Raw genomic sequence first — 15443 nt, 5'->3', positions numbered from 1 at the left:
AATTAAATGATGAATGAATTATGAAATGCTCTCAGTTTACAGCCCTGCAAATAAACTCTGACATCATTAAAGAGATTGATGTTCAATAATATGCTTCCACCACTTTCATTCTCTCTCAACATGATACATAGCCTATATCAGCTGACACATTTGAGCCTGCATTTCTAATTGTGGTTGATTTCTCGCAGTAGTCGTGTTGTTTTCTGCTCCTTTCCTGAACTCCTCATATGGACATGCTGTCCCCGCCCAGCTCCAGCAGGCTGTGCTCTGTCTCCCCGCCCTGTGCGTGAGTGAGGGAGATAACATTGGAAACTGGGCACTGGGCAGGCTCTGCATGCACATGAAAAGAGCCTCTGCGCGTGCAGTCTACTTTCTCTTTGGAGGTGACACGCCGCTGCGAGCCTTCAAACTGCGCTAAACTTCGTCTCTTGGTGACATTTCTGCCTTCTGTGCGCCAGTGTTGCCCAACTTCTGGAAGTATGTGGATTTGTTGTTGAAGGAATGCGCGGATTTGCTGGATTTCCCTCTGGTGTTTTTCTCTCCTCGGAACAGTGTCGTGACCAAGCTTCGAGCAAACAGCGTTATCCGGGGCTTTATTTTAGGCGTGCAACCGTCAGTAAACATGCAGCATGATGTGCAGCTGCAGCTCTAACCGTGTGTGTCTGTGTTGAAGGAAGCTTTGCACGTCGTGCCTGTGCAGAGGCTCCATGGGTCACCGCCGTGCGTAACGCTGGCTCTCCATGGAGGACTGCTTGGAGAAGCGGCTCATCGCAACCCACACTTCAAGTTAGTGAGTGACCCTTTAAACATGATGAGTATAAACCAGGACGGGATATCCTTACCGGTGCCTTGCTTCGGAGTTCGTCCCGGCAGAGAGAACCTCGTTGGGGAAAGCAGTGGAGGTGGAGGAGGTGGTGGGATCCCCGCAGCTGGGACCTTCTGGCAGGACTCTGTGGTCAACAGCGGGAGTCTCAGCCCGACTCCATGCAGCAACCCGATGGAAGGAGGGGGCTTGCTGTCCACCGGGAAGTCGTGCAAAAGCAGGCCGGTGACGGTGGCCTATGTGGTGAACGGAGAGGCGAGCCAGCAGAATAACGCGGAGAGCATGGCGCTGCAGTGCCTGAAGGACGCCTGCGAGACATCGGGCAGCAAGCTGGAGACTGTCAACTTTGGGAAGCTGGACTTTGGGGAGACCATGGTGCTGGACAGCTTCTACAATGCAGGTGAGTCAGAGCAACATCCAACCCGAAACTTTAGAAAACTGCTCCTGAACGCTGCCTGTTGGGATTTTTATAGAATCAATTCTGACCAGAAACACGTTTATTGCCAAGTTTACACATAACAGGAATGTTCCTTGGTGTATGTGATGCATACATGAACACAGTTAAATTAAATGAATTGTAAGAAAAACAACCCACAAATAAATATGAAAAACTATACAAAAAAACATCATAACAATAACCTTAAGAAAATTGTTTACATGAAATATGGATACATCAAAAAACGACATTCAGTATGAAAAAATACTCAGAATAATACAATTAAATATTGTAACTGTACTAAATTATGTTACTTGTTAGACGCTTTTATCCAAAGCGATGTACACACTCAATACTGTGGGAAATCCCCACAGGAGCAATTTGGGGGGAAGTGTCTCAGGGACACAACGACATGCTGACTGCAGTGGGACTCGAACTTGCTTCCCCCTGATTTGAAGTTAAGCACACATATCCACTGAGCCACAGCCTCCCAATTAAAAGTTATGAAAAGTGTTAAAGCAGCTTGTATACGAATGTGCAATTGTTCAGAGGGTTGTGCAGAACTGGCAATACTTAAATGAAATAAATAAAAATAAGTTATTGTTTGCATAGTGTGCATTAGTGTAATGCATAGTGTCTATGGAGTGGCTGTGGCCTTGTTGATGCACAGGAATGTAATCCCTGCTCCCCAATGTAATGATTAAACTAAATGATCAATACCCAGTCACCCGAGAAATGCCACTACTTCATGATGGCATGTCACAGGAATGCTAGTCTCAGGGGTCAAAGGTCACCTCTCCCTTGGAAGCTGTTTGCCTACAGGACAGGTTGCTGTTTGCTCCTTAAACACAACACTTCTCTCTCTGCATGTCAGGGCTTGAGGCTGCTCGCTCAGTTATTTCCCCACTGTACTGAACAGAGCTGGAAGTCATTGAACAGAAGTGCATAATTGGGGTTTGATTCATTTGCTCCATAAGGGCTTGATTGTTATATTTCCCCCCCCCATGCATAGTTTCCCTCCCTTCCATTGTGCGCCTCCAGTATTGTGCCAGACTGTCATCATGGGGGAAACCATGAGGCTGGACTTTCCACTGGAAATCTACGAGCGGAGACGCAAACCTGAACCCTGAAAGCACTTTCCCTTCTTATCCATGCTGTACGTGCAGTAGCTGGCTCATAATCCGAGTGGAAACGTTCAGTTGTACACAAAGTCAGAGGTTGTGGTCAAATAAGAAGCAGCTGTAATGTCCAGGGTGTGTTGAAGAGCTGGGAGCAGCAGCGATGTCTGCATTTCACTCCCATATTTGGGATGAGGAGGATCTGTTCATCAGATATTGCACAAATCAAAGGACAACAATCCAGATTCCTGCAGCTGTTACTGAGAACCACAAAGCCTTTTAAAGGAGAACACAGTAACTACCAGAATATAGAGTAGAATCGTTTAATGTCATTATACATGTACAATGAGATCATAATAAATGCTTCTCCCTATCAAGGATGCCATCAAAACAAAACAAAAACATCACAACATAAGACAACAAAATACACGCAGCATACATACTTAGGAATAAGGAATAAAGGAATAAGGAATAAAGTGCAGTAATTATTTCCAGGAGTATAAAAATAAAATCGGTAATGTAATAAATAATAATATTATGTATTTATAATAATAATAATAATAATAATAATAATAATAATAGTAATGATAATATATACGTTTCAAGGATACAATAGGATTTATCATACTTTGATGGGCCTACTTTACTTACAACTCAAAATGTAATAGCATTTAAAACGATTACTTGAAAATACCTTATCCTAAGGACAACCATGAATACAAGTCATTTTGGTCTCGTTTCTAAAGGCATTGGAGCATGTTTTCTACAAGGACAACTATAAGTAATAATACGCTGTGAAAGTGCAGCGTGTACAAGTTAAAGAACATAGTGGCAGAATCACTAAGAAAACTGGCATTTCCAATGGAGCCTGTTGTATGTGGAGGTCAGAATAGATTTAACATAGCAGTTTAGCTCATTTTGATTAAAAAGTTGAAGGTAATAGTAGAGATTTTGTTCAACTGCATTATAGCGGCTAGAATTCAGACCCGCTTTACATTTGAAATATTACTCTTTACATAAGATTTATAAGATGTATTAATTGCTCATTTCTTAAGTGTAATGTAAATTGCACTAATGGACCATGCAGTTACAAGCCATACAGTATAACGAAGCACTTGGGGTTGTGATGAAACGTTCTGTATAATTTGTTAAGTCATTAATAAGAGGTTTCTAATAAACATATAATGTGCCTTCATGAATGTGAGTAAATATAATGAACAGATTGGTGCATTAATTGATTAATCGTGTGAATAATTGGCTGATTAATCTACAACTTATATAATAGAAGATTGTTTTAGACAGGATTTGTTGGTGATTTTTTATGAGAAGTATATTGACGATAAATGATGACTAATTTGAAGAGTTGGTGGAAAATAAAGTGAATATCAAGCAAAAATGTTAAGCTGCTACTTTGAGTTGTATTAACGTTAAAATAGTGCAATTAATGGGAAACTAGTACAGTAACACTCTTGTCATGTAATTGATGTACCAACAGTTTCGATTTTACCCACTTCATAATGACTAGGAAAACCAGACGGTTGTATTTCTGCTGAACACATGACAGGCGTGTTGCTTGTCATAACATCACGTTATTAGTTGTACAAACACGCCATGTTCTCTTTTTTATTTGTGTGTTTTTATTTGTTTTTCTTCCTCTGAACTACTGTGGAATTTTCCCATAAATTCACATGGGAGGGCAGAGGCATTTTCCCAGAAACCCTGAGCTCTATCTGCTCACACACATGTTGCTTCATCCTCTTCCTGCACGAGTGTGCATCAGAGATGAAGGCCAGACAGCAGAGACCTTTAAACAATGAGCTCAGAGACACACTGAATGCACGTGTTGATTCGGAAAGATTAGTCCAGATTCCAGACTGAGAGACGGACCGAGCTGATTGTCAAGCCTCTGAGTAACGATACACAGGAAGTGTTTGGGAGAAATGTAGATGCAATCTCTAGACAACAACAATGACTAACCATATCTTATCAGGTTCATTTGTATTCCTTTTTATATGAGATGTGATGATCAGGAATGTATTGCTTGTCTCACTCACAGTGATCACATGATGTTATTGATTGAGACTAATCAACAGTGATGTTGTGTTAAACGGAAAAAAATGACAAATGACCGGACATGTTAATCATAAAAAGGAAGATATCAGCAAAAAAGTATACATTTGGAAGAGTAGAGCTTACATTTAGGATGAAACTGCTATTTATTGAATTTGTTTTGCTTGGAGAAACAAATCTCCATCCCAATTTCCCAGGTGCCTGCATGATGTACTCGTATGTCTTGTTTTCTCTTTGAACAACAGTCAAAAATATATATTCATTTAACGTGGCCCTTATATGCTCATTTTCCGGTTCATATCTGCCCAAAAATTGCAGTTCAATTGCATATTTTTACCTAGCAACATGGCTGATTCTTCAGTTTGTATCATCTGTAAACGATGTTGGGTTGGGTTTTTCTGGTCCCTTATCACTACCTACCTTAGGACTTAATGCATACGGTTGCAGAAACAGTCTAACCTTGATAATCTGTGAACCACTCTTTTCCACGTCCTGATAAAACATTTCTGCTGCAGGGAGTTGTTGCTCACAGTGGTCTGAAGGATACGTTTATTTCTAGGTCACAATAAAGCAGCAGCAGCTGATTTGAGTCACTTGCACAGCACCTGTCAGAGCTGCTGCTTCACTCCTCCATCTGTCCTGACTCATTATTACAATGTATTATCAATAATACACCCATAATGTAGGAGCCCTAAACTAACCTTTGAGTATTGACCACACACATCCACTGAGCGAGCACGATGCTTTAGCGAGATGATAAATGCATCAGACTGCTCCTGTGGATCGGGTCATTGTGAGCTGCAGAAGGAGTCTGTATTTTTGTGGACTCCAGATGTCTGAATCATCATCCACCTCCTAAATGTTGTATTGCAGTTCAAAGGTGTGTTTGGCTTGGAGCTCAGCCAAGCCCATCCTCAGCCTTTGTAGGTGGGAATAATGGAGGTGTTGTAATGTAATGGCGCCAGTCCCAGAATCCAAATGAATGTATCCAAACATAAAAGGGTAATGTAGATATGATCGTAGTTAGATGAGGCGAAAGTGACTTACTTAAAGGGACGGTTCACCTAAAAATCATCTCATATAATGCTACTGATGAATCCAGATGGTTTAAGTAGATGTGATATGGCAGATAGAAAATAGTTCCTGCATGAAACTGCTCACAACAAAGCCTATGGATGATCTTGAGAAATTGGATCATGATTTTCTGGGAAAGAGACATTTCTGTTGAGTTTTATTATTTATTTTTGCACTTTGAGCACGTCTAGTTTAATTAAAATTTGAGGTAAAGCAGACACTTGGCGACTCAAAAAGAAGCCAATCTAAATTGATTAATGGCACTCTAAGTAAAAGGGAATTTATTATTTTATTTTGGAGTGAATTAATCCTTATAATAATAATGAGGTATTTTTACTGTTGTTGTTTTCCTCTGCTCTTAAAACGAATTGGTCTTTTACTCGAAACAATAAATCAATAAGATTCAGAGTTGATAGTAGATCTCTCTTTGATCATATTGATTGATACCAAGTAAATTAGATTTCAATTTGATTGATGTAGTGAACAGTTAAGTGGGCTTGCTCAATATGTTTTAAATAATATATGACTCTGATGATAAAAGCATGTTGACATCCTAATGCTGGTTAAACACATCCAGCTAAAGCAATCCTTCCTTTGTCAAATGCATAATGAGATACATGCCGAATATCACAAATGATTTTTAAACAAACACATGTCAGTCTCTACAGTGCCATAATACCTTCAGAGCAATATCAACAATACAGCAGTTAGTGTATCAATGGATCAAGACTTGCTGTTATTGAGCTGCTGTTTCCTCATAGCTGTGGTATGCAGAGCGTTATCTCTCCAGTTGATTATTACACTGCGGTACTGTGGGATTCACACAGAGCACAATGGCTTTTTGAAACAATTCCTGAGAACTTTGAAAGGAACTCCTCCTCCTCGTCTGTCTGAGTGTTTATCTGACCTCTTGTCTTTGCGCTCGCCACTCCAACAGCGACTCAGAAATAGTTTTCAGGCTGTCCCCTTTTTCAATTGGTTGCATTATTGAGAAGGCTGAGGGAAGTGCATTGTTGAGCATGGTCACAAGCTAGAACGATTTTTTTTTAAAGCATGAAAGCCTCTACATACAACATCTAAATGCAAAGTCAACACATTTTCTTACAGGTATGTTATCTAAGGCCCCGGCCACACGAGGACGATAACGGTCGTATCTGCTACAGGCAGTGTTGGGTGTAACGCGTTACAAAAGTAACGGAGTTACAGTAATATATTACTTTTTGCTGTAACGAAGTAATGTAACGCATTACTAATGAAATGTGGGTCATATATTACCCACAATGCTCAGTAACGCAGTTACAACACATTTCAACCCGAAATTAAATGGTGTTTTGTTTTTTAAGAATGTACTAACATAGCGAGACATTCCGACACCAGACAAATTGTGCGGGTAGATTAGTAAACCTGGTGTTTACCCTTCAGGCTTCGCGTCGGGATCTTCGGGGCAGTTGAATGTTATGCACCCTCTATTCAAAAAAGAGAACAGAGCGAAAAATACAAACAACAAATTGTGTCAGGTGCGCGTGACCTGCTCCGCTGCGCGTGCATCATTTCCAAAGTGCTTCCACAGCAGTGACACACATCTGTGGATAATCATTTATACGAAAATGGTTAAAGCAACCATCACTAAACGCCAGCAACACTGCATCTACTGCAGACAGTAGCAACAGGTCAGAAGACTTTTTTGATATCGATTTCGGTCCGTTTGCGTTATCGTCCTCGTGTGGCTCCAGCCTAAGTATTGCCTGCAGTGACCCTCAACTGTTCAAATATTACATTTTCATCATCATAGAGGCAGAATTCAACCAGTTTGAAGCAAAATTCGTCCACATTTAGAGTAACACTGCCTATTTTGAGAGGACTAACTACTCCAAATGGCATTTTGTTAATTTCATTAGATAAGATACTGATGAGGGGGAAAAGCTTTCGACGATCACTAGCTTGCTAACTGACGGTTAATTTCTCACAACTGTCTGCAAACCATTCCTTGTATTGAGGAACAGTTTGTATTTGGGCAGTGGAGTGTTAAGTAGATTAGACAGGGAGGTGTGTGGCGCAGTGGGCTAGTGCGTTGGTGTTCAGATCAGGGGAGCACAGGTTCAAACCCCACTGAAGTCAGTATGTCGTTGTGTCCCTGGGCAAGACACTTCACCCCAAATTGCTCCCGTGCTGATTGTCCACAGTACTGAGTATGTAAGTCGCTTTGGATAAAAGCGTCTAACAAGTAACATGTAATGTAGATTGACCAACACAACAAATAAGCTACGTTAGCTTCCCCCGTTTTTGAAACCCCAGCTCTGTTTCCTGTAAAGGACACACTGTCAGGGTCACATGTTATCGATCCTTTGTCAGGAATTTGTGTGTCAAGTTTACCAAAGTTAAACTTGATTTGAAGTATTCACTTTGCCCCCTTTAGCACATCTACAGATCACAGTGTTTCAATTGAAATCGTGTTTTTTTGCCGGATTTTATTGAATCAAATGTGTGTGAATGGGAAGATCTCAGGGTGGGAAAAAAGCATGTATGTTTTCTTACATATCTGTAACAATGTGGCTTTAGTTTGAAATATCAAACATAACATCTAAGCAGTACACCCAAACACATGTGTAATGCTTGCACAGCAGGGGAGATCTATGTTCAGTGCCAACTCTCTCCAGTCAGCTGACAGCTTCCTGTCCTGGGATTCTCCAGCACATGATTGACTGTAATCCTGTCAGCTGGCCCTCCGCTCAGCTGTTTTCCCTCCCTCCTGTTCACTCTGTGCTCGGCTGCTCCTCAGAGGTGAGAGAGCTCAAGGTCAGAAAGATTAAGCCCAAAGGCAACTCACTGGCATCTGGGGCAGAAACAGAGACATAGGCACAGCATTGGCAAGAAAAAGCTGGTGTTTCTCAACAGGAAGTGCATACTGTGGTGTTCTTCTCCATTCACTATTATTGTGAAACCCACATTCCACTTGATATCTTTTCTTGCCCTGCAGACTAATAGCAGTAATACCCGACATGCCAGTACTTCAGCATCAAACCGCGTGTTAAGTGAGTATTCTTCATATACAGTACACTGAACATGTGCAGTTTATGGTTGGACAAACCTGAGGGCAAATCTCTCCAGAAAAATGACAGGTGTTAGAGAGGCGGTGTATTAACACTCCCTTTCAGGTCTTATCAGGGGTTCATTTGAGGTAAAAGGCAGCAGGAGGAGCGTGTAGCCGGCGTCTTAAGAGAGCAGTGGAGGGTCAGTGGCTCGTATATCAGTGTGATAAGGAACCTGAAGGCAGTCTGGATCTAACTAGTCAAAAAGATCAGTGGATTATCATTGCATGCAGAAAAGTGTGTATATGTGTACAGTGATATAAGAGGAGGAACATTTAAGTGCAATCCTTTTGATTTAAAAGAGAACATCTTAAATAATAGAGCTGAATAACCAACACTGTCTCTATCTGAGGTAAAAACTGTAACACATGCACTCTACGGTATCTAGTATTAGGATTGTAACCAGGTACAGTATCTGTTAACAGAGAGGGTGTTACTCATCAAAACTTTACTCCTCTCACTAGGTGTTTGGATCCTGCACATGCACCGCAAAGGTCACAGAATGACGTGGATGCAAAATGGTGTGTTTGAAAGTAAAACAAGGGTGGTTGGGGGGAAAGAGAACATTGTTTCAAGGCGGCAACATCAAAACTGTGTCATTTCACAAGTTAGAGGCGTTTGTTAACGTATTCTGAAAGTTCACACAGGAGCCAAGTTCCCTCATCTATTTCTTCTCATTCTCAGTCACCCCTCTGGATATGAACCTGTCTTCAGACAAACCAAATAAATGTTCCATTTTAATCTGTAAGAAAGATATCTTTGCATGCAAACACCAAAAGACTGGTAGGCTATACGTCTAGCAAATGTTGTAGCTCACAATGACAATGCTAACATGATGATGCCAAGCAGACACATCGTTTGTTGTGTTAGCTTGCTAATATTGCATCGCATGCTACTTAGCACTCAACACAAAGTAGATGAGACTGATCTCATTGTCTTGTCTTGCAGGTATTTAGTAAAATAATTGGAAAGTGATGGTGCTTCAGGAATCAAAGGATCACAAAATCGCATTCAAAGCTGGGAACATGAATATCTGTTCAAAATGTTGGTCCTAATCCAAAATTCACTGGATGAATAAAAACTTAAAGTCCAACAATATTGTCTCCAGAGATATGCTAGCAGGATGACTAATTCCTCCAGAGTGTATCACGTCAATGATCCTTAAAAACAGACCACTTCAACACCGACACTGACGAAATACAGACACAAATCCAGTATAGAGATGATTTATCATCCACAGTGGCTGTGTGATGTTTCTGCTAACAGATGGAAAAGCAGAACTGTTAGTTGATTGGTTGTCTTCAAACTGGGTTCCCGGGTTTCTCAAGTGTAATGGAGGTCAAGTGTTTGAAAGGTTATGTGTGTGTGTGTGTGTGAATGGTGGGAATGGTTGCAGCCATTGCACATTTCCGCCTCTCAAACTCATTTCTGCTGAGTGTAACTTCATTTCAATGCAGCAAGTAAGCACAGCGACACCTTAATCCTCTCAGGTGAAGTAATGAGGTTAAATCATTGTTTACTTGGAATAAGAACAAATCCCTCTTGTTTAAGCAAATGTCTTGAATCAAGGAGGCATGTCGGGGCAACAGCAGCATGAGTTTCTCAAAGCGTGTTTGTCAGATGAATTCACATTCTGTTCCCAGCTCTCTTCCCCTCGTGGCCATAGCACTGCAGTTTGTAAAATCTCTCAGTGTGTGAAAAGCAACAAAGTGGAGCAAAAGTTTTAGAAAAAAGTGTCAGGAAAGCATGCAACTGGAAGGCTGGTTCCATTTCCTGCATCGTGGTGTTTTCTGGGTTGTTCCTTTCAAGCACACTAGTGTCTAAAAATACAGAAGGCATTCGTCTCTCTGCTGGGCAGGGCATCTAAACTACAGTATGATCATTGTCTAGTATTTCCCATGTTATCCTCTGGGAGACGAGACATATTTGTAGACGGTAATGCTAACTTAATAGACTTTTATGGGACAGTTCTTGCATTCCCAGGGTTGTATTTTGGGAGAATGCCTCCAGTAGCTGTTTACTTTGTCTAGACTTCAGGCTTCACATGAACCGTAGCTTGTATTCATCATACATTTCCAAAGACAATTTCACTTTCAGTTGCCAGTGACGCATTTTCCGTAAGATATTTGTTTTGTTCCAGGCATTCCCTGAATACATATTAGTCTGAGTTTATATTTGTTTGATCAATAAACACATTAACAAACAAAACCACAATGTATTTCTGCACAGGTAATGGGATCTCTCTTAGGAGACAAACATGCACCACCTTGTTTTTACTTAAAACTCTTGGACCAATAGCTTCTGCAAATTTGACAAGATGTGTCATCTTTCAGGAAGATACAAAAGGGAGTGTGTGACATGCCTTGAACAAATACCTGCTTTCCAAAAAGCTCAACAACAAAACCAACCTAAAACAGAGACGTCATCCTACAGAACTGTTTCCAAGTCCTTTTAAAACCATACTAAATCTCAAGTTGGTAGTTTTGTGTCCACTTGGAGCAATATTCTGCTTATTTGGGCCCTATTTTGTTTATATTTCATACTTTGATATCTATTAGATACATTTACCAGTAGAGGAAAGACAGTTATTCTATTTTACTGTAGAACAATATAACATGGTAATTCTATTCCAAGAAACGTAGCATGAGGAAGGAAATGCATTCAATCTGTTGTTCAAAGATTCACACAATGCTTTTTAATGATTGTCAACACAGGCCTAGCTACGGTTGTTAACCTGTTAATCCCCATGCGTGTGTGTCACTCTCACTCCTCAATGGTAACGTGCGTGTGTATGTGGAACTTCCCCTTCGGTTCCAGAGAAATGGCAAATCCACCCAAATCCACCCAAATGACCCCAAAGGTGGGGGTTTATTTGCTAAACCTCTCTAAAAAGGTCAAATGTCACTTGTTTTGCATCAATCTTGATACAGGGTACATATTATATGTTATAGTTTGGCAGGGCCGGCCCTTGGCATAGGCAGTATAGGCAATGCTAAGGGCGCATCAATCAATGGGGGGTGCCGAAAATTGAAAAAAGTTAGAAATTAAAAATATATATATTTTATTATTATAATAACACATTTCCCGATTTTGGATCAACAAAGTACATCTTATTATCTTATACTAACAGAACTACGCCTATATTGCGTACAGCGTCCATAAACTATGGCGCACCCCCCCCCCCCCCAAAAATCAAGTTGAACTGCCCCAGTAAAAACCAGTGGTTTATGTGAAATAGTTCTTTTTTTTAAATAATGGTTTTAGTGTGCAATTATAGGTTTTCATTTTGTATTTGTGTTAATTTAAAATAAATCAAACTTCCAAAAAACGCATACAGCTTTTATTAACATCGGAATTTACTGTGTAAGCGGCCGCGGGGGGAGAGCTTTAGAGAGCTCTCTCCTGAAAGACTGAGAGGCTCTGATAACCTCAGCTCAGTGAGTTAAAGGCACACCTTTATATGATCATTATAGTTATAAAAAAATAAGAGAATAGATTTTCATCTATTCTCTTATAGTATAAAATACTATATGACAGTAAAAAAAGTTGTTATTAATAAACAAGAATACAGTTTAATAGGGGAGTGATTTGTAAAATATCCATAAAGAAAAAGAAAATCTGCTTACAGTTCTGTTTCATATGGGTGTTGAGAGAGGTATCCATAGATCTCTTAATGTTGCTCTCAAAGTGCACCAGATTAATAATAAAAATTTAAAAAATCTTCCCGGGGGAGCAGGCCCCCGGACCCCCCTAGAGGAGGTTAGGTCCACCCCTCACTTAAATCATGTTCAAATGGATAGGATACTAAATACATTTGCACACATCTTGTGTCCATATCTTTCTGTTTTGGTGGTCATGCCACAACCGTGCATGCATGTGCGAGTCATAGTGAGTGTCTGGATTTTTTGGGGGGGGGCGCCAGCTAAAATCTTGCCTAGGGCAGCAAATTGGTCTGTAGTTTGGACTCCTAAAGCTTTTAGTCTCCGATCCCATCATTCAAGGGTGGTTTTCACTATAAGTAATGGTTTATTTTTGGACGGACACTATCATTTACATTTTCTTACTATGTTCAATCTGAATTTACTTTAAAATAAAAACAATTCTATATTGATTCTGACTTTTCTACATCCAACTCACAGGTGTATCATTGCTTTGAGAAAAAAGATGATTAATGTACCCCTTTTTAGAAGTGAAGTTATAGACATTTGTTCCGGGAATGTCATTTTCGAGCCTGAGGCCTGAAAAACAGGCTCCGGGCTTAACAGGTTAACAAGGAAACTCCAGAGGGGTTTTGAAGTATGTCCTGTGTTGAAGACTCTATTATCCTGCATGTTGCTGCTACCTGAGAGCATTAAAACATCTACTGTGGCACAGAAGAAAATCATCGAGCAGCTGCCAAAACTCACAGGAACACAGCAAACATCTTCTGGAGTTGTTGGAAATTTGACTGAGGAATTTGGCCATTATATACACCAGAAGTTACTCTTATATTAAGGCGAGAAAAAAGAGATTTCCAGTGGAGTTTGGAGACAGTTATTCCACTGTCTGAATCCAGCCTCGGCTCCCCAACACGAGCCTCTTTCCTCCTCCTCCATTAGCGATAAGGGGAAAAAGCTTGACAGCAGTACAGTTTCACTCACATGCGTTTTCCTCACTGAGTCTCCATGGCTACAACATCCTCTGTGTAGTTGTTATGTAATTGATTGTAACGAGTGCTTTCTATTTGCTTACTGTACCTGTCCTACATGCTCAAAGCAAAACAAGATAAACTGCAGGCCATTACAGCCGGACCCGGACTGACCTGAGTAAACTGTGCCGGAGTAATTTAATAACAGTGCTTTTAGCATTGAGGCACGGTGACATTTTCACAAATATCAAGTGTTATTTGGTCAAAGTCAGGGTTCATACCTGCACATGAAAACACTTTATTCTTCCCGTACCCTGCTAGAGACAACACATTATTGTTGATGTTGGTCATTTCAAACACAAAGGTACTTATTTGGACAATTCTTATCATTGACATTTGTATATTTTGATGCAAATCATAGTTTGCATATCAGTAATGCTTGTTAGACTGCAGACTAGACTACTTTTACATGATTTCTTTGTCTCTATCAAATAGAGAACAATAAGTCAATGAATGTATTATTTAATCCTAAGTCAATTAATAAGCAACCATTTAAATTAACAATGAATTTAAACAGTCTAAATATTTGGTGTTTTCAGCTTCTCACATGTGAAAATCCGCCTCTTTTATTTTTTTGTAATACTTTTAAATAAATTATCGTAGGAGATTAACTACGTTTAGGATAACATTTTAATTTCATATTTTATTATTTGTGTAAAGTCCTGCATACATCTGTAACAAATATATATTCTGAACTAAAAGGTTTCTGCCTGTATATAACTTTAAAATACTCCGTTTATAATATTTGATATGTTTTGCCAAGTTCATGGAAAAGCTGTACATTCTCAAATGTACAGATGAATAAATAATGTGAACAATAATTAATAATTGATGTCATAAACACACATTGAATGTAATGGTTGGTTTGCATTGTGTGCAGCTTCAGGGAGTGAAGATGCCCTCACTGTCAGCATTGTTTACAGCTGTGGGCTGTTTACATTCCTCCGACCGCCCACAATCATGACAATAGATTTATTTTTGTCCGAATGTATGCTCTTCATTTGGCTCTGAGCACAGAAAAAAGGGTTGCAGAGTTAATCCATATCTACTTGAACAGTCTCCAGTGTAATCTAGATCCTGCTGCGATTTCAAAAATATTGAGCAGACCCCCCTCCTCCAAAAAAAGAGCTTGTGCAACTGGTAGAAGCTCTCAGGAGACGGCTGAAAAGATCGCTGGGCCTCAGGAAACTGCAGCGGCAAACCAAAAGCTGCTAGAAGCCAGTCTGTGAAGAGTATTGAATTATTTCCCTCCTCTTCTTTGAGCAGTAGGCGAGGGAATCAATTTGGTTTTGGTCAAGAGCAGCAGGTTCAGCCGTAGGAGGTGTAGCAGGATTATCAGAGCATCACTTTGGGTTTATTTTACCCAATTTGTCTTAATCTCTCCCAGGTGATTTTTTTGTACTGATTTTGTGATTGCAACAGCTTCAAGAACAGCCACTGTGATCAGGTGGCAGGGCTGTTTTAAATGGTGACTCAAGTTACTCTGCTTTCCACAGCCTTCTGTCAGCACTATGCTGGCAGGATCTGCTGTTGGATTGAGAATCAAGCACGACGTCTGAAGCTCTGAAAAAACATTCAGATGCTTCACTGTGAACTCAAAGGCACCGTCTGTGGGATGTTCTGTGCTGTGTGTCTCCGTGAAATCAAAATTATTGTTCTTAATGATGCATGGAGCCTCTGACAGAACACAGCACACATTTTAGATGCACCTTGTCATTGCTAAGGGAAGCGTGACATTTGGTTAGGGAGTATTCACAACATGTCTACTGGCCTTGAATTGTGATGCATTTCCTCCTTTGGATTATTTAGTCATATAGGGAAATGTTTGTTAGTGTTATTTTTGTAGTCGCTACAAATGCAATGAAGTTTAAAACCAAAGTGTTTGTTCTATGAGGAGATACATATTTAACTAAGGCTACATTAAATGATTATTTTCAGTAGCCTTAAAGTGGGCCTCTCATGCTATATTTGAAAAATATATTGTAGGGCCTATAGAAAACATGTCTGTGAAGTTTTTTTTTCAAAATACCAAACAGTTCACCCATTGTAGTCATGCCTCATACTGCTCAAACCCCCTGTTAGAGAAACGCAGATTTCATGTCCTTAGCTTGAAAAAAATAAATAAGAGGAGGCGGAGCTAATGCCT

At 40.1% G+C, this 15443-nt stretch overlaps 1 protein-coding gene across 1 annotated transcript in view; it reads left to right on the top strand.

Moving 5' to 3' along the window:
* The first annotated feature begins 293 nt into the window (after positions 1 to 293).
* The window catches only part of map3k5 (mitogen-activated protein kinase kinase kinase 5), a 98650-nt gene continuing 83500 nt past the window's right edge, over positions 294 to 15443 (top strand). Inside the window, 1 exon segment of the mRNA XM_034199113.1 lies at positions 294 to 1223. Coding sequence (XP_034055004.1) covers positions 809 to 1223 — 415 coding nt within the window. The 5' untranslated portion in view covers positions 294 to 808.

The sequence above is a fragment of the Gymnodraco acuticeps genome, unplaced genomic scaffold, assembly GCF_902827175.1.
Source record: "Gymnodraco acuticeps unplaced genomic scaffold, fGymAcu1.1, whole genome shotgun sequence".
NCBI classification, from domain to species: Eukaryota; Metazoa; Chordata; class Actinopteri; order Perciformes; family Bathydraconidae; genus Gymnodraco; species Gymnodraco acuticeps.
The sequence above is the reverse complement of the archived record's forward strand: the minus strand, read 5'-3'. Positions and strand labels throughout refer to the sequence as shown.